This window comes from Salvelinus fontinalis, chromosome 4, assembly GCF_029448725.1.
Source record: "Salvelinus fontinalis isolate EN_2023a chromosome 4, ASM2944872v1, whole genome shotgun sequence".
In the NCBI taxonomy this organism is placed as follows: domain Eukaryota; kingdom Metazoa; phylum Chordata; class Actinopteri; order Salmoniformes; family Salmonidae; genus Salvelinus; species Salvelinus fontinalis.
Window position 1 is genome coordinate 48,172,652 of NC_074668.1, and position 19,557 is coordinate 48,192,208.

A 19,557-nucleotide genomic window follows, 5' to 3' on the forward strand; every position below is an offset into this window, starting at 1 on the left:
TAATCCTTGTAAAAAATTCCCCGTTTTAGGCCAGTTAGGATCACCACTTTATTTTAAGAATGTGAAATGTCAGAATAATAGTAGAGAGAATGATTTATTTCAGATTTTATTTCTTTCATCACATTCCCAGTGGGTCAGAAGTTTACATACTAATTGAGTGTATTTGGCAGCATTGCCTTTAAATTGTTTAAACACGTTTTGGGTAGCCTTCCACAAGCTTCCCACAATAAGTTGGGTGAATTTTGGCCCATTCCTCCTGACAGAGCTGGTGTAACTGAGTCAGGTTTGTAGGCCTCCTTGCTCGCACACACTTTTTCAGTTCTGCCCACACATTTTCTATAGGATTGAGGTCAGGACTTTGTGATGGCCACTCCAATACCTTGACTTGGTTGTCCTTAAGCCATTTTGCCACAACTGTGGAAGTATGCTTGGGGTCATTGTCCATTTGGAAGACCCATTTGCAACTAAGCTTTAACTACCTGACTGATGTCTTGAGATGTTGCTTCAATATCTCCATATAATTTTCCTCCCTCATGATGCCATCTATTTTGTGAAGTGCACCAGTCCCTCCTGGAGCAAAGCACCCGCACAACATGATGCTGCCACCCCCGTGCTTCACGGTTGGGATGGTGTTCTTCAGCTTGCAAGCCTCCCCCTTTTTCCTCCAAACATAACGATGGTCATTATGGCCAAACAGTTCTATTTTTGTTTCATCAGACCAGAGGACATTTCTCCAAAAAGTACGATCTTTGTCCCCATGTGCAGTTGCAAAGCGTAGTCTGGCTTTTTATGACAGTTTTGGAGCAGTAGCTTCTTCCTTGCTGAGCGGCCTTTCAGGTTATGTCGAGATAGGACTCGTTTTACTGTGGATATAGATACTTTTACATTTACATTTAAGTCATTTTAGCAGACGCTCTTATCCAGAGCGACTTACAAGTACATACATTCATACTTTTTTTTGTACTGGCCCCCCGTGGGAATCGAACCCACAACCCTGGCGTTGCAAGCGCCATGCTCTACCAACAGAGCCACACGGGACCACTTTTGTACCTGTTTCCTCCAGCATCTTCACAGGGTCCTTTGCTCTTGTTCTGGGATTGATTTGCACTTATTGCACCAAAGTACATTAATCTCTAGGAGACAGAACGCGTCTCCTTCCTGAGTGGTATGATGCCTGCGTGGTCCCATGCTGTTTATACTTGCGTACTATTGTTTGTACAGATGAACGTGGTACCTTCAGGCATTTGGAAATTGCTCCCAAGGATGAACCAGACTTGTGGAGGTCTACAATTTTCTTTCTGAGGTCTTGGCAGATTTCTTTTGATTTTCCCATGATGTCAAGCAAAGAGGCACTGAGTTTGAAGGTCGGCCTTGAAATACATCCACAGGTACACCTCCAGTTGACTCAAATGATGTCAATTAGCCTATCAGAATCTTCTAAAGCCATGACATCATTTTCTGGAATCAGACAGACATTGCCATCGTAATCCAAGGGCGCTCTCTTGGGGTTCCACACCATCCTGGGTAAACAACAGCTCACTGCTCTCCGACCAAGACTCTCATCCACAGAAGGGAGGCTTTGTAAAGACCCACACAAACACAACGAGGCTTCAGGGACCCACGTTACTATAAAAAGAATAAGTTGTCTATGTATACAGTTGTCTACATAGAAACAGCGTTCTACACAGAATCGCACATCTTCTTCTTGGTTGCTGTGGTCGAACACATGCTTCTGAAGGGCAAACGAGGCGCGGCAGGAGCTACATGTTGTCCCAAAGTGAAGAACCTGCCACTCATAGCCGTCAGGGAAATCATCACGGATTAGGTCTCGCCACAGAAACCGGAGAAGAGGCTGATCTTCGGGTAGCAGGCAGACTTGATGGAACATCCCCTTTATGTCACTGCTGATGGCCAAAGAGTTCCGGAATTGGAGAAGGACTCCAAGCAGTGTAGCTCCCAAGGTAGATCTCTCAAAGAGTTGTTCGTACAAGCTCTTGCCACCAATATCTGAAACACTCTGTTGCATTTACCGGCAGCACATTGTCGAGGGCCACGTTCAGTCTTGTAAACTCTCTTGGGTCTTCATTGATGAAGTTGGGGATGTTAGGAGTTGGTCCATGGTAGGCGCGCTCCCGGCTGGGTGGAGAAGGTGTGCGGTAGGGGACAGGTGAGTGCCAATGACGACCAGGTGAGTAGGCCCAGCGGCGATGGTCAGGCAAATAGTCGCAGTGGCAACGGTCAGGTGAGGGCTGAAGACAACAGTCACGCTAGTAATCATAGCAGCAACAGTCAGGCGTGGGCTGACAATGGCAATCAGTTGAGGGTTTACAATGGTAATCAGGCGTAGGCTGACCGTACTCCTCATGTGAGTAGTCCCAGCGGCGTCGGTCAGGTCAGTAGTCGCGGCGGCTACAGTCAGGTGTGAGCTGATGGTGGCGATGAGGTGTAGGCTGACCGTAGCGGTCCAGTGAGTAGTCACGGCGGCGACGGTCAGTTTTAGGCTGACGATGACGATCAGGTGTAGGCTGACCACAATGGTTAGGTTTTGACTGACATTGTGAATTCAGCCCTCTAGGTGGCGCTATTGGGCTATAATTTCTGCAATGAGAAGACGACCGGTCTCGCTGGTGCGTTGGCTCACAACGGCGAGGGGTTGACTGAGTAGATGATGACGATGATGATGACTGGTCTGAGAAGGAGAGCCCTCTGATCCCAAGGTTTTCAATGAGCTGCTCTAACTTATCGCGCTGCCTTTGTGACTGCAGTTTACCTTCTCTGGTTGTCACCGGCTGTGCCCGCTCAGGCTGACTTTGATGATGACAATCTCTAGTTGAGGTGCGCCTGCTATGGAGGGCTGGTGAGTTGGCAACCGATGAAGGTGATGCTCCATCTCCACTGTTGCAGGTCAGCCTGGGTAATGACTTGAACGGTTGGGGACCCATTGAAGCGGATGACTTTAGCTCTTCCAATAGCTCCAGGATCTCCAGTGTCAACTTCTCAGTTTCCTCTTCTATCAGCTTCAGGCACGTTAAGACTGTTCTGGAAGAAGAACTGGTTTCTCTCTCATCTTGTACAGGAGGGTAGCTGCTGCTGTTCTTGTTGTCCCTCGTTGTAGTGGTGTGTTGTTGTGTGTGGTGTCTGCCTTATCTCGTAGCTTACCTCATAGTCGACCAGACGATGTGGGGGGCGAGTCTGACGGTTGACCACAACTTGTTACTGCATCCGGCTCGAATGGGTTGTTTAGGAATTCGAAGGACCAATAAGAAGGGATAAAAACGTAGGTGCTGGATTATAGGCTGGTAGCAACCACAACAGGGTGTCCGTTCAGAACATGAGGAAGCAGTAGTTTCAGTTCAAGGGTTTAATGAAGATCCACACACACACATACACCACCACTCTCTCTTATAATAATTGTGGTTCTGTAAAGAATATAGGAGAACTTAGGGTATGGGAAAAATATAACTATTTGCATGTCAACAAACTAAACAGGCTATGTGGACCCAAACACATGTTAGATGCACAAAGAAACAATAGAGCAATGTAGAAATATATACACATGATAAATTATCATGAGCATGAGCGATCTACAACCAAAAATTGCCTGGCACCACAGACAAATGCTACCAAATGCTAATAAGCATACTAAAAAGTAATGCATTCTGGATGACAATGCTAATGTTAATGCTAATGCTAACGGGAGAACAAGCGCTAGCTAGCTAGCAAGTTTAACACAAATGGTACATACAGTGCATTCGGGAAGTATTCAGACCCCTTCCCCTTTTCTACATTTTGTTACATTACAGCCTTATTCTAAAATTGATCAAATTCTTTACCCCCCTCATCAATCTACACCACAGGTGTCAAACTCATTCCATGGAGGGCCGAGTGTCTGCGGGTTTTCGCTCCACCCTTGTACTTGATTGATGAATTAACATCACTAATTAGTTAGGAACTCCCCACACCTGGTTGTCTAGGGCTTTATTGAAAGGAAAGACCAAAAACCTGCAGACACAAGGCCCTCCGTGGAATGAGTTTGACACCCCTGATCTACACCATACCCCATAATGACAAAGCAAAAACTTTTTATTTTTTTTATTTTTACAAATGTATAAACAAAACGGAACTATTACATTTACGTAAGTATTCAGACCCTTTACTCAGTACTTTGTTGAAGCACCTTTGGCAGCGATTACAGCCTCGAGTCTTCTTGCGTATGACGCTACAAGCTTGACACACCTGTATTTGGGGAGTTTCTCCCATTCCTCTCTGAAGATCCTCTCAAGCTCTGTCAGGTTGGATGGGGAGGCGTTGCTGCACAGCTAATGGGTTCAAGCCCGGCCTCATTCAGAGATTTGTCCCTTAGCTACTCCTGCGTTGTCTTGGCTGTGTGCTTAGGGTTGTTGTCCTGTTGGAAGGTTAACCTTCGCCCACGTCTGGGTGCTTTGTAGCAGGTTTTCATCAAGGGTCTCTCTGTACTTTGCTCCGTTCATCTTTGCCTCGATCCTGACTAGTCTCCCAGTCCTTGACGATAAAAAACATCCCCACAGCATGATGCTGCCACCACCTTGCTTCACCGTAGGGATGGTGCCAGGTTTCCTCCAGATGTGACGCTTGGCATTCAGGCCAAAGAGTTCAATCTTGATTTCATCAGACCAGAGAATCTTCTTTCTCATGGTCTGAGAGTCTTTAGGTGCCTTTTGGCAAACTACAAGCGGGCTGTCAAATCAAATCAAATCAAAGTTTATTGGTCACATACACATGGTTAGCAGATGTTAATGCAAACGTTTTAATTGTCACCGTGGGTACAACATCACCGATGCACTTGCTAATAAACTCGCTCACCGAATCAGCTTATGTTGTTGTCTGAGGTAATCCGGAACATATCCCAGTCCACGTGATCAAATCAATCTTGAAAAGTGGAATCAGATTGGTCGGACCAGCGTTGAACTGACCTGAGCACGGGCGTTTCCTGTTTATAGGCAGGAAGCAACATAATGGAGTTGTTGTCAGATTTGCCGAAAGGAGGTCGAGGGAGGGCTTTGTATGCGTCGTGCAAGTTAGAGTAGCAATGATCCAGAATTTTGCAAGCCCGGGTCGCGCATTCGATATGCTGATAAAATTTAGGGAGCCTTGTTTTCAGATGAGCCTTGTTAAAATCCCCAGCTACAATAAATGCAGTCTCAGGATATGTGGTTTGCAGTTTACATAGAGTCCAATGAAGTTATTTCAGGGCCGTCGAGGTGTCTGCTTGGGGGGGATAAACATGGCTGTGATTATAAACAAAGAAAATTCTCTTGGTAGATAATGCGGTCGGCATTTGATTGTTAGGAATTCTAGGTCAGGTGAACAAATTTACTTGAGTTTCTGTATGTTGTTATGATCACACCACGACTCATTAATCATAAGGCATACACCCCCACCCTTCTTCTTTCCAGAGAGATGTTTGTTTCGGTCGGCGCGATGCATGAAGAAACCGGGTGGCTGTACCGACTCTGATAACGTATCCCGTCCTGTGCCTGATTACTAATGACTGGCTTCCGTCTGGCCCCTCGAACATAAAGGCCTGATTGGTGAAGTGCGGCAGAGATGGTTGTCCTTCTAGAAGGTTCTCCCATATCCACAGAGGAACTCTAGAGCTCTGTCAGAGTGGCCATGCGGTTCTTGGTCACCTCCCAGACCAAGGCCCTTCTCCCCAGATTGCTCAGTTTGGCCGGGAGGCCAGCTCTAGGAAGAGTCTTGGTGGTTCCAAACTTCTTCCATTTAAGAATGATGGAGGCCACTGTGTTCATTGGTACCCTTCCCCAGATCTCTGCCTTGACACAATCCTGTCTCGGACCTCTACGGACAATTCCTTTGACTTCATGGCTTGGTTTTTGCCCTGACAACTGTGGGACCTTATATAGACAGGTGTGTGCCTTTCCAAATCTTGTTCAAACAATTAAATTTACCACAGGTGGACTTCAACCAAGTTGTATAAACATCTCAAGGATGATACATGGAAACAGGATACACCTGAACAAAATTTTGAGTCTCATAGCGAAGGGTCTGAATACTTATGTAAAAAGGTATTTCTGTTTTTGATATTTAATAAATTAGCAAACATTTCTAAAAACCTATTTTCAAAACCTGTCATTATGGGGTATAGTGTTTAGATTGCTGAGGATTTGTTATTTATTTAATACATTTTAGAATGAGGCTAAAACATAACAAAATGTGTAAACAGTCAAGGGGTCTGAATACTTTCCGAAGGCACTGTATTTACAACAGACACTATTTAGCTCCAAACAACAAGACATCAGGATTTTGGCACTTACATTTAGCTGCGCGTACAATAAACATCAGAAAGAAAAGCAATTTCTCCTAGAATAAATAAAACAGGCTGGTCATCAGAATGGAAACTACAGACTGCCTGAGGCCCTGCCTGGTCGGGTATCATGCTAAGTCTCGGGGAAAAAAGGCTGCTAAGTAATAAAATTATGATGATTGGCGTGACCTTATTCCAACAGGAAAACCAAAAGAAAGTTGGGGTCTCGGAAAGGAGATGAGCTGGCTGTTTTTACAGGTGTAATCATCTACTTCTCTGTGGACGTGGATGGACGTAAGCATCTGCATCTGATTCTAAAGGTTGCACGTTCAAATTCAGTGATAGAAAGTTGTTTTTCATTTTTTTGTTTTAAGCCTACACCAACCCACCTGAACCATTCTGAGTTAATGACTAACGTTAAAAATGTGCAATTAATGCCTAAAATGAACCTTACACACTTTGAAATGACGTTGGTACCAACTGAAAAATATGACGTGTAAGCAACATGGATGAACATCTAATTATGACGTGAGACTGTGAGAGCTGGTAGCCCATACCACCTAGACCTGCTCTCCTTCTCCCTGGGCACGCCCTCCGTGAGTGTTGCAGCACATTATCCATTGTCTGTTTGAGTATTTGAATGAAACGTATAAACCTATTGATATTTGTTTGTGAAATCTGATATTGTCTGATTCCCATGCTCCACTTCTTGATGCAAAATAACCTGTTATGTTTAGCTTAGTCTTTAGCTTAGTCCCATCGTGTATAAAAAAGGGGGCGTAGTACACATTTTTGGGAAAGGGGAGCCCTTTTGTGATAGTTAATTCATCAGGGAACCCCTTATAATTAGAAAACAACTTGCAAAAAATTGCATACAAGGACATTTACTAGGACTTCGGCAGTGCATCGCCGGACGAACCATGTCTCGGCCCCTGGGAAGGAACATTTTAAAGGCCCGCCTCTTGGCATTGGAGAGTTTTTCAGTATGAGTTCAATTCCTGCAATTCTACACATTTTGTCATGTGGCAGAGAACTTTGTTACAGTGCATTTGTTCCCAGAAATATTTTTGGGGATTACGAAAAGGAGTACTTTGGATACCATTATCCCTGTGAGGCTCCAAGGCCCATGTTGCCCAGTGTTAAGAACATATATTGTAGATTAATAATATTACATTGTATTGTATTACACCCTCGAAAATTATTCCATGGATCCCTTGGCCAAAATTAGATTAATCTGTTAGTAATATTCATATTTTGGGGGGAAATTGCCATGCTGGAGAAGACGGTTAGGGGTTGGGGGCTAGCTGACGATGTCCCTCACTACCAGCCACAGGTGTAGAAGCACGGTGGCTAGGAAAAACTCCCTAGAAAGGCCAAAACCTAGGAAGAAACCTAGAGAGGAACTAGGCAATGAGGGGTGACCAGTCCTCTTCTGGCTGTGCCGGGTGGAGATTATAACATAACATGGCCAAGATGTTCAAATGTTCATAAATGACCAGCATGGTCAAATAATAATAATCACAGTAGTTGTCGAGGGTGCAGCAAGTCAGCACCTCAGGAGTAAATGTCAGTTGGCTTTTCATAGCCGATCATTAAGAGTATCTCTTAATGATAGCACGTCCGGTGAACAGGTCAGGGTTCCATAGCCGCAGGCAGAACAGTTGAAACTGGAGCAGCAGCACGGCCATGTGGACTGGGGACAGCATGGAGTCATCATGCCAGGTAGTCCTAATGCATGGTCCTAGGGCTCAGGTCCTCCGAGAGAGAGAAAGAAAGAGAGAAAGAGAGAATTCGAGAGAGCATACTTAAATTCACACAGGACACCGGATAAGACAGCAGAAGTACTCCAGATATAACAAACTGACCCTATTCCCCTGATACATAAACTACTGCAGCATAAATACTGGAGGCTGAGACAGGAGGGGTCAGGAGACACTGTGGCCCCATCCAATGATACCCCCAGACAGGGCCAAATAGGAAGGATATAACCCCACCCACTTTGCCAAAGCACAGCCCCACACCACTAGAGGGATATCTTCAACCAACAACTTACCATCCTGAGACAAGGCCGAGTATAGCCCACAAAGATCTCTGCCACGGCACAACCCAAGGGGGGGCGCCAACCCAGACAGGAAGATCACGTCAGTGACTCAACCCACTCAAGTGACGCACCCCTCCTAGGGACGGCATGAAAGAGCACCAGTAAGTCAGTGACTCAGCCCTTGTAATAGGGTTAGAGGCAGAGAAGCCCAGTGGAGAGAGGGGAACCGGCCAGGCAGAGACAGCAAGGGTGGTTCGTTGCTCCAGAGCCTTTCCGTTCACCTTCACACTCCTGGGCCAGACTATATAGATTACTGCACCTGTACATAGCCCATCTATAATTCAGCCCAAACAACTACCTCTTTACCTACTGTATTTATTTATTTATTTTGCTCCTTTGCATCCCATTATTTCTATCTCTACTTTGCACTTTCTTCCACTGCAAACCAACCATTCCAGTGTTTTTTACTTGCTATATTGTATTTACTTCGCCACCATGGCCTTTTTATATTTTTATTTATTTATATATATATTTTGTTTGCCTTCACCTCCCTTATCTCACCTCACTTGCTCACATTGTATATAGACTTATTTTTCACTGTATTATTGACTGTATGTTTGTTTTACTCCATGTGTAACTATGTGTTGTTGTATGTGTCGAACTGCTTTGCTTTATCTTGGCCAGGTCGCAATTGTAAATGAGAACGTGTTCTCAATTTGCCTACCTGGTTAAATAAAGGTGAAATAAAAATAAATAAATAAACACTCAATCATATGACCCACTGAAGAGATGAGTCTTCAGTAAAGACTTAAAAGTTGAGACATGGGTAGGCAGACCATTCCATAAAAATGGAGCTCTGCGTCTTGTGACCGTAGCGTACTTGTAGGTATGTACGGCAGGACCAAATCGTAAAGATAGGTAGGAGCAAGCCCATGTAATGCTTTGTAGGTTAGCAGTAAAACCTTGAAATCAGCCCTTGCCTTAACAGGAAGCCAGTGTAGGGACTTGACATGGATTGTGTATGCATGCCATTCAGATGGTGAATGGGTAAGACAAAAGATTGAAGTACCTTTCAACATGGGCTAGCATCTTTGTGGAACAGTTGAAAAAAAATTGTATGGTTGAGAGGGATTAGGCTAAAGGTGTGGCAAATAAGTCTGGCAGCCCAACTGATTGGCAAATGTACTACAAATTAAGAAATCACTTGATTGAGCTAAATAAAAATGAACTACTACTATGAAAAAGATAAATTATATAAATAATGATAGTAAAAAGCTTTGGAGCACCTTAAATTACATTTTGGGGGGAAAAGCCAACTCAGCTCAATCATTCATTGAATCAGATAGCACATTTATCACAAAACCCACTGATATTGCCAACTACTTTGAGTTTTTCATTGGCAAGACAAACAAACTTAGGGATGATATGCCAGCAACAAACACTGACACTACACATCCAAGTATATCTGACCAAATTATGAAAGACAAGAATTGTACTTTTGAATTCTGTAAAGTCAGTGTGGAAGAGGAGAAAAAAATATTGTTGTCTATCAACAATGACAAGCCACTGGCGTCTGACAATCTGGATGGAAAATTACTGAGGATAATATAGGACGATATGTGACTCACCACCTGGATTTGGCTTTATGTTGCGAAATTGTGTTTTTTACATTGGATAAAAGTACAGACTCAGGGCTACAAAATTGTATGTCATACACTGCATTTGAGGAATAATGGGAAAGTAATTCTGCTTTTGAGAAAATCGCCTTTGAATGTTTTGGTATCTAGTGAAAAGCTCTTATTTGTCAACACCCGTTCAGCATCGTTCAGCTTTACTTAAGCTTTAGCCCCACCCGTCTCGTTTCGCTCTCAGAGCGCAGACTTCACGATCTGGCCGATGATTTGTTTACCTCTGGATAACATTAAAAACAGCCTAACCAGCTCTGCTGGCAACAATTTCATTACACTTTTTTGCAGACGTTTACTGACACCGGACATATTCAACGGGGGATGTACACACGTCACGTAATGTTAGCTAACGAGCCAGCCAGCTAATATTAGCTTGTTGAACAACAATGAACAAAGTGCCAACACTGCCAAAAATTGTAAGTTCAGGTAACACTTTGATCGAATAGTTGAGTAAACAAAAAAAGTGTGGAACCAGTTTCTTAATTATAATTAGTTGAAACAACTCAATTTTTTTCCAGTTAGGGTGTGTATATGTCTGTGTGTTTTTGCATATGTACATAAACGTAACTGCCAAAGTAAAGGAAACCCTAACAAAGTGGCTTAATAGGGCGTTTGGCCACCACGAGCCAGAACCACTTAGAGTCTACATGTGTCTGGAACTCTGTTGGTGGGATGCGAGACCATTCTTCTACAAGAAATCCCATCATTTAGCATTGATGGTAGTGGAAAACGCAGTCTCAGGCATCGCTTCAGAATTTCACAAAAGTGTTCAATTGGGTTAAGATCTGGTGACTGAGACGGCCATGGCATATGGTTTACATCGTTTTCATGCTAAGCAAATAATTCAGTGACAACTCGTGCCCTGTGGATGGGGGATTGTCACCTACCATAGTCATGGTAGACAAAATAATGGCCTGCCCAGCATTTTTATACATGACCCTAAGCTTGATGGGATTTTAATTGCTTATTTAACTCAGGATCTACACCTATATATCCCATTTACTCAAGTGTTTCATTACTGTTTCAGTTACTTGTACAGAATGTGTGTGGCCTGCTCTGTCTCTCTGGACCCTGCTGTTCAACATCAGGGTGTGTGTGTGTGTATGGATTTTCTCGCCCACACTCAGTCTCCTCAGTCCTTGGTTGTGTGTATACGCACATATATAGGTATGTGTACTGTTGTGTGTGTGTGTCATATGCTGCTCTCTGACAGGTTGTGGTGCAGACAGTCCTCCTCGTTGAGGAGTGAGGTGGTCTCGTCGGCCAAAGGGGAGGTGGTCTCCGGGGTGGGAGTTGGGTTGGGAGTGCCGGAGGACAGTTTGCCGGGAGTGGTGGTCAAAACGGGGGACGTGGTACCCTCCAGTCGAGGCTGGCCGAAGTCAGGTGACTGGGGGATGGAGTCCAGACGAGACGACATCACACCGTTCTGGTACTGGGCCTGCGAGATCTGAGAGGAAGGGAGGGAGAGATGGAGGGAGAAGGAAGGAGAAAGGGATGGAGAGAGAGAGAGAGAGAGAAAGACAGAAAAGAGGAAGAGGAACAATGATCATTGTAGGTTATGGCTGGGAATGCTTTCAAATGTATTGTATTTCTAAAGCTTGGTGTTTGCTTTGATATAATTATGTGGAGAGATCAGTTTCTTAACTTTCTGCACCTTAGCTACCTTGTTGTGTTAGATTTCTCCAATGGACGGATGGTCCTCCTTACCTTGACAAATTGCAGGTCTGTGAGAGCTCGTACGTAAAAGTCGGGGGTGTATGTTGGTAAGGGGATAGTGAACTGATTATTGAGCTGGCTATTGCTGCCGCTGACAGACAGAGACTCTGTACTATCTTCTGCGCTCAGAGATGCTGTCCTGTTCAAACCACTGATGTGTGACGGACAGCGGAACTCTGAAACACACACACATAAAATGTAGTGTTAGAGTCAGCAAAAAAACACACACACTCACATGTGCAGACGCATGCACACAAGGATATGGCGATGGCACACAAAAAATGCATACACGCTCTAACACAGGTAAAATTGCAATGAACTGGTAGGCTAAATGTGAATAATGTGAACGCCACTGTCAAACCAGGCGAATGTGCATTCTAGAGACATAAAATACAGTTAATGCACGAGGCTGAGACAGGAAACATTAGGCTCTAACTAGAAAAGCAAACAGTTCTGGGAAATGAATAATAACGTCCGCTAGGGAGCCAGCCAGCTAACAGTATACTTTAGCTTAAGACATATAGCTAGCTATCTAGGTAAACAATGAACCTAGCTAGGTAAACAACGTTTAAGATCACACATGTCACATAGCGTTAGCTAATGAGCCAGCCAGCTAACGTTATATAGCGACCCTCACAGACAGCGGTGTGTTATGTGGTAGGCTATTAGTGGGTTGTGTTGAACTTACCAGTGTTCGCGGGGTCCGACATGTCAATCAACCTGCTATCTGCCAATCACGGGGATGCCTGGAATGTTCTGATGCCGGGCATCCTGGTGTTTGGCGGAGTGGCGTGGAGGGGGGTTGGGCAGGGGGATGGAGCATTGGAAGTTAAGACCAGGTTTAGCCATTGTTCTCTCTCTTACGTCTGGACTTCACAAGAGAAGGTCACGGTTGGCTTGTTTATTTTGTTTATTTGGCGTGGGCTACGGCCAAACAGTAGCCTGTGTAAAGATGGGTTAATAAACCATCAATTCGTAAACTCAACCCTCTGTCTGGACAATTGTTCCTTTATGATCTTGTCAGGTCATTACAGTTAGCTAGCTAAACAACAATAAGCAAAGTGGCAACATTGCCTCAGTAGGCTGGACACATGACATTCTGTTGTCATCAAAGGCCACTAAATACCTTCTGCCCTTGGAATGCTGAGCTCCCCCCATTGTTTGCCTATAGAGAAGCACGCTGGTATATTTTGCCAAATATCTCGCAATGTGTATATTTAGATTTTTTTCAAGTCGGACACGTATTCCGTTGCCATCAAACACTAGAACAGAAATAGTCAGAAGTTGCCATTTTTTTCCTACTTTCTCATTATGCAGACATAAGCACACTTGGCATCATCGAGGTTCGGATGTTTACTTTCTACACAATTTATTTTTTAGTTTCGTCCTAAGAACAGATTGTAGTGGTCAAATAAAAAGGGATACATTTTTTGGTGCCATTTAGGCTAAATGTAATTCTAGTCAAAACAGGCTCTGTGAATGTTCGATTCCATTAATTTTCTATGGGTTTGCACTAGTGTTCCAGCTTAACCAACGTTCTTTTGCCATTTTTCAGCCTTGGGTGAATTTTGACTCGTTCTATTGTTCAGCCTAGACACAGTGCTGGGAACTAACCAACCAGGTCCAATGTTAGCTAGCTAACATTAGACTAACTAGAAAAGCAAACGCTCTGGGAAACAAATAATGACGTCAGCTAGGGAGCCAGCCAGCTAACGTCAGCTAGCTAGCTAACAGTACACTTTAGCTTGAATTAAAACCACTTTGTCAAAATTAGACATTTATAATATATGAAAATATGACGCTAAACTATCTTATTTTTACATTCAAACGGCTTTCCAATGAAGTCGTGACTTGCGACATATGCCTAGTTTCTTGAATCGGGTCAAGTATTGCCACTCCTATTTTCCACATCTTCAATTTAAGCCTACAAGAAAGTGTGTGCCCTCAGGCCTGGAGGGAAGCTAAAGTCATTCTGCTACCCAAGAATAGCAAAGCCCCCTTTACTGGCTTAAGTAGCCGACCAATCAGTCTCTTGACTGATGATTGGCTGAAAGAAATTGATGATTGTGGGGGCTGTCTTGTTAGACTTCAGTGCAGCTTTTGACATTATCGATGATAGTCTGATGCTGGGCAAACTTGTGTTAGGGCTTCACACACCCTGCTAAAATGTGGATAAAGAGTTACTTGTCTAATAGAACACACAGGGTGTTCTTTAATGGAAGCCTCTCAAACATAGTCCAGGTAAAAGCAGGAATTCCCCAGGGTAGCTGTTTAGGCCCCTTGCTTTTTTCAATCTTTACTAACGACATGCCACTGGCTTTGAGTAAGGCCAGTGTGTCTATGTATGCGGATGACTCAACACTATATACGTCAGCTACTACAGCAACTGAAAAGACTGAAACACTTAACAAAAAGCTGCAGTTATTTTCGGCATGGCTAGCAGGGAATAAGTCAGTCCTAAATATTTCTTAAACTAAAAGCATTCTATTTGGGACAAATCATTCACTAAACCCTTAACCTCAACTACATCTCGTAATGAATAATGTGGAAATTGAGCAAGTTCAGGCGACTAAACTGCTTGGAGTTACCCTGTATTGTAAACTGTCATGGTCAAAACATATTGATACAACAGTAGCTAAAATGGGGAGAAGTCTGTCCATGATAAAGCACTGCTCTGCCTTCTCAACAACACTATCAACAAGGCAGGTCCTACAGGCCCTGGTTTTGTCACACCTGGACTACTGTTCAGTCGTGTGGTCAGGTGCCACAAAAAGGGATTTCAGTTGGCTCAGAACAGGGCAGCACGGCTGGCCCTTAAAAGTGTACGGAGAGCTAACATTAATGACATGCATGTCAATCTCTCACAGCTTAAAGTGGAAGAGAGATTGACTTCCTCATTACTTGTTTTTGTAGGAGGTGTTGACAAGCTGAAGGTACCGAGCTATCTGTTTAAAATACTAGCACACAGCTCGGACACACATGCATACCCCACAAGACATGCCACCAGAGGTCTCTTCATAGTCCCCAAGTCCAGAACAGACTATGGGAGGCGCACAGTACTACATGGAACTCTATTCCACATAAGGTAACTGATGCAAGCAGTAGAATCAGATTTAAAAAGCAGGTAAAAATACACATTATGGAACAGCGGGGACTGTGAAGTAACACGAACATAGGCACAGATACATGCATACAAACACATGATAACATACGCACTATACAAACACGTACACATGGATTTTGCATTGTAGATATATGACAGTGGAGTATGGGCCTGAGGGCACATACTGAGTGTGTTGTGAATTCTATAATGAATGTATTTTTATACAAAATTGTATAACTGCCTTAATTTTGCCTTGGCAGCAGCTAATGGGGATCCATAATAAATACAAATACAAACACCTTGTAGAGTCCATGCCCTGACAAATTGAGGCTTTTCTGAGGTCAAAAGGGGGTAAAACTCAATATTAGGAAGGTGTTCCTAATGTTTGTACACTCAGTGTACATTATTACTTTGTGCATGGTCATTTATACAGTGATTATGCAACATATCCTCACCTTTTGGTTCACGGCATGCCGATCGTTCTGCTATGCCACCATGTCTGTATCCATTATCAGTTAATCCAACTATACTTTTAACAGATCTGATATTTACTTTGAAGTGCAAAGTGTAGCAATACAGCTGAAATCAGTCATTGACACAGACATGGTGGTGCAGCAGGAAGCTCAGTATGCCTTGAACCAAGAGGTTGTGAGGACATGTTGAATAATAATTACTGTATAAATGATCATGTACTATGTGTACGTTGAAATTATTGAATTATCATGTACTATGTGTACATGTACGTTGAAATTATTGAATGTCAAAAGCACTGTCTGTGTGTAACTAGTTCCACAACATTTTAAGTTGACTGAAAGTTCTCAAGTTGAAGCCAAGTTTGGTTCAACTAAAAATTGTAAGTTCAGGTAACACTTTGATCGAATAGTTGAGTAAACAAAAAAAGTGTGGAACCAGTTTCTTAATTATAATTAGTTGAAACAACTCAATTTTTTTCCAGTTAGGGTGTGTATATGTCTGTGTGTTTTTGCATATGTACATAAACGTAACTGCCAAAGTAAAGGAAACCCTAACAAAGTGGCTTAATAGGGCGTTTGGCCACCACGAGCCAGAACCACTTAGAGTCTACATGTGTCTGGAACTCTGTTGGTGGGATGCGAGACCATTCTTCTACAAGAAATCCCATCATTTAGCATTGATGGTAGTGGAAAACGCAGTCTCAGGCATCGCTTCAGAATTTCACAAAAGTGTTCAATTGGGTTAAGATCTGGTGACTGAGACGGCCATGGCATATGGTTTACATCGTTTTCATGCTAAGCAAATAATTCAGTGACAACTCGTGCCCTGTGGATGGGGGATTGTCACCTACCATAGTCATGGTAGACAAAATAATGGCCTGCCCAGCATTTTTATACATGACCCTAAGCTTGATGGGATTTTAATTGCTTATTTAACTCAGGATCTACACCTATATATCCCATTTACTCAAGTGTTTCATTACTGTTTCAGTTACTTGTACAGAATGTGTGTGGCCTGCTCTGTCTCTCTGGACCCTGCTGTTCAACATCAGGGTGTGTGTGTGTGTATGGATTTTCTCGCCCACACTCAGTCTCCTCAGTCCTTGGTTGTGTGTATACGCACATATATAGGTATGTGTACTGTTGTGTGTGTGTGTCATATGCTGCTCTCTGACAGGTTGTGGTGCAGACAGTCCTCCTCGTTGAGGAGTGAGGTGGTCTCGTCGGCCAAAGGGGAGGTGGTCTCCGGGGTGGGAGTTGGGTTGGGAGTGCCGGAGGACAGTTTGCCGGGAGTGGTGGTCAAAACGGGGGACGTGGTACCCTCCAGTCGAGGCTGGCCGAAGTCAGGTGACTGGGGGATGGAGTCCAGACGAGACGACATCACACCGTTCTGGTACTGGGCCTGCGAGATCTGAGAGGAAGGGAGGGAGAGATGGAGGGAGAAGGAAGGAGAAAGGGATGGAGAGAGAGAGAGAGAGAGAAAGACAGAAAAGAGGAAGAGGAACAATGATCATTGTAGGTTATGGCTGGGAATGCTTTCAAATGTATTGTATTTCTAAAGCTTGGTGTTTGCTTTGATATAATTATGTGGAGAGATCAGTTTCTTAACTTTCTGCACCTTAGCTACCTTGTTGTGTTAGATTTCTCCAATGGACGGATGGTCCTCCTTACCTTGACAAATTGCAGGTCTGTGAGAGCTCGTACGTAAAAGTCGGGGGTGTATGTTGGTAAGGGGATAGTGAACTGATTATTGAGCTGGCTATTGCTGCCGCTGACAGACAGAGACTCTGTACTATCTTCTGCGCTCAGAGATGCTGTCCTGTTCAAACCACTGATGTGTGACGGACAGCGGAACTCTGAAACACACACACATAAAATGTAGTGTTAGAGTCAGCAAAAAAACACACACACTCACATGTGCAGACGCATGCACACAAGGATATGGCGATGGCACACAAAAAATGCATACACGCTCTAACACAGGTAAAATTGCAATGAACTGGTAGGCTAAATGTGAATAATGTGAACGCCACTGTCAAACCAGGCGAATGTGCATTCTAGAGACATAAAATACAGTTAATGCACGAGACATTACTTCTCAAAGCAAACACACACACATACAAACAAACACACACCCACTTTATGTTAAAAGTCAGAAGTGTTACACACACACAGACACACACACACACACACACACACACACACACACACACACACACACACACACACACACACACACACACACACACACACACACACACACACACACACACACACACACGTTACAAACTAGACATCTGTTAATTTCACACTGATACCACCAGATGTCGCAATTCGCAATGTTAGGCTACCATCGATTAACATACATGCCAGTGCCTCAGTGAAGCGGAGCCACATGGATTTATAAATCATCTTAGCTGTCTTATCAGCCAAAAAGCACATGGAATCTGATATTTCAAGACACTCTAACTTGCTGTTTGGACAGTCAGAATTACGAAACTGATGTGTGAACAGCGTGTGCGTGTGACCAGTTTATGTCATGAACAGTGCTTGTACCTATAGATATAGACGTGGTGTGTGCGCGCAGGGATGTTTCCCAATGCTGGAAGGGGAGCCTGAGTGAAAAAGTTTGGAAACCCCTGGTTTCCGCTCGTGCGGGACGAAGTAAAATATAATTTGCTGAAGGAACAATCACAAAGCACTCCTAACCAATAAATTGGAAAACTGTATGTGAGCCCTCCATGACAGTGCCATAATAATAACAAGTCCTAAAACCAGGAGTTCGCAAAATTTTGGCCTGTGACCCCATTTTGAGATCAAATTCTTTTCACGATCCGGCCAATGTTTACTTTTGTAATTGATACTATGACAAAAATGTGTCAAAAATACTGTCAGACTGATTTGTAAGTATGGTTTGAAGTGAATGAAATGCATCAGAAAGGTATTGGGAAGTTTAGGAAAACATCAAGGAAGCTCATTCAGCAATAATTGTGTAAACGTGCATATTTATTTAACTGGAGAACCATTTCAGGTTTAAGTATAACTTTCATATGACTGATGCTTTTAGTGAAAGGTTTAATTCTGTAATATTGAATTATTTTATCCCCCCAACCTCCTCACTTGTTCAAAAATTGAATTTTTCCCTTTATCCAGATTACAACCTCTCAAAATATCTCCCTTTCAAAACACAAGCCATACACAAAGCTGGTTGCAATTCCAGTTCCATCCTCCAGAATAGACAGAATAAATAGTACGACAAAATATACAAATTGATTTAAAAAATATATTATGAAAAAAAAAGGAATTCTCTTTGTTAATGATATTATGAATAGGAAATGTGGAGTTATGGAACTATATATGGAAATGTTTGCTCTATCCTTTATGACATCCAACTGATTGCAGCATTACCACAAAACATGGAGGAGGCAAGTGGAAGGGGTAGATGGTAGGAAAAGTGTTTGTTGGCCCTTTATTAAAGACCAAAATTGGCAACAACAAAAAATGTCATAAATAAAAACATATCAGTTTTACTATAGGACCAATTTGATCTTGTCCCATGTTTTCCTCAGATTACACAGACCCACATAGAATTTGAAAACAAATCCAATTTTGATAAACTCTCATATCTATTGGTTGAAATACCAGTGTGCTATCACAGCAGAAAGATTGTGACCTGTTGCCACAAGAAAAGGGCAACAAGTGAAGAACAAACACCATTGTAAATACAACCCACATTTATGTTGATTTATTTCCCTTTTGTACTTATCTATTTGCACATCGTTACAACACTGTATATAGCCATAATATGAAATGTCTCTATTCCTTTTGAACCTTTGTGAGTGTAATGTTTACTGTTTATTTCTGATTGTTTATTTCACTTTTGTTTATTATCTAGTTCACTTGCTTTGGCAATGTAAACATGTTTCCCATGACAATAAAGCCCCTTGAATTGAATTGAATTGAGAGGAGAGAGAGAAAGATCGAGAGAGAGAGAGAGGAAGCAGAGAGAAAAAGGTGTGCTTTGAGAGAGAGAGAGAGAGAGAGAGAGAGAGAGAGAGAGAGAGAGAGAGGGGAGAGAGAAACAGACAGAGCATATAATGGAAGAGAGAGAGGACTCGCCTAAAGTGGGAGCACTGAGGGCCATGACACCGTAGAAGGAGAATGGTCCTGTCTCAAACTTCATGTTTTCGTTCCCGGCCTCCACTTCCACTCGCCCCTGAGAGACACAGAGA

General features: G+C 43.2%; 1 protein-coding gene across 1 annotated transcript in view; it reads right to left on the reverse strand.

The window, feature by feature from the left end:
- Positions 1-16,481: 16,481 nt before the first annotated feature.
- The window catches only part of LOC129852887 (metal transporter CNNM4-like), a 52,370-nt gene continuing 49,294 nt past the window's right edge, over positions 16,482-19,557 (reverse strand). The window contains exons 5-7 of the mRNA XM_055918499.1: positions 19,445-19,541; positions 16,997-17,181; positions 16,482-16,736 (exon numbers count right to left, since the gene is read on the reverse strand). Of these exons, the coding sequence (XP_055774474.1) occupies positions 16,482-16,736; positions 16,997-17,181; positions 19,445-19,541 (537 nt within the window). The remainder of the gene's footprint in view (positions 16,737-16,996; positions 17,182-19,444; positions 19,542-19,557) is intronic.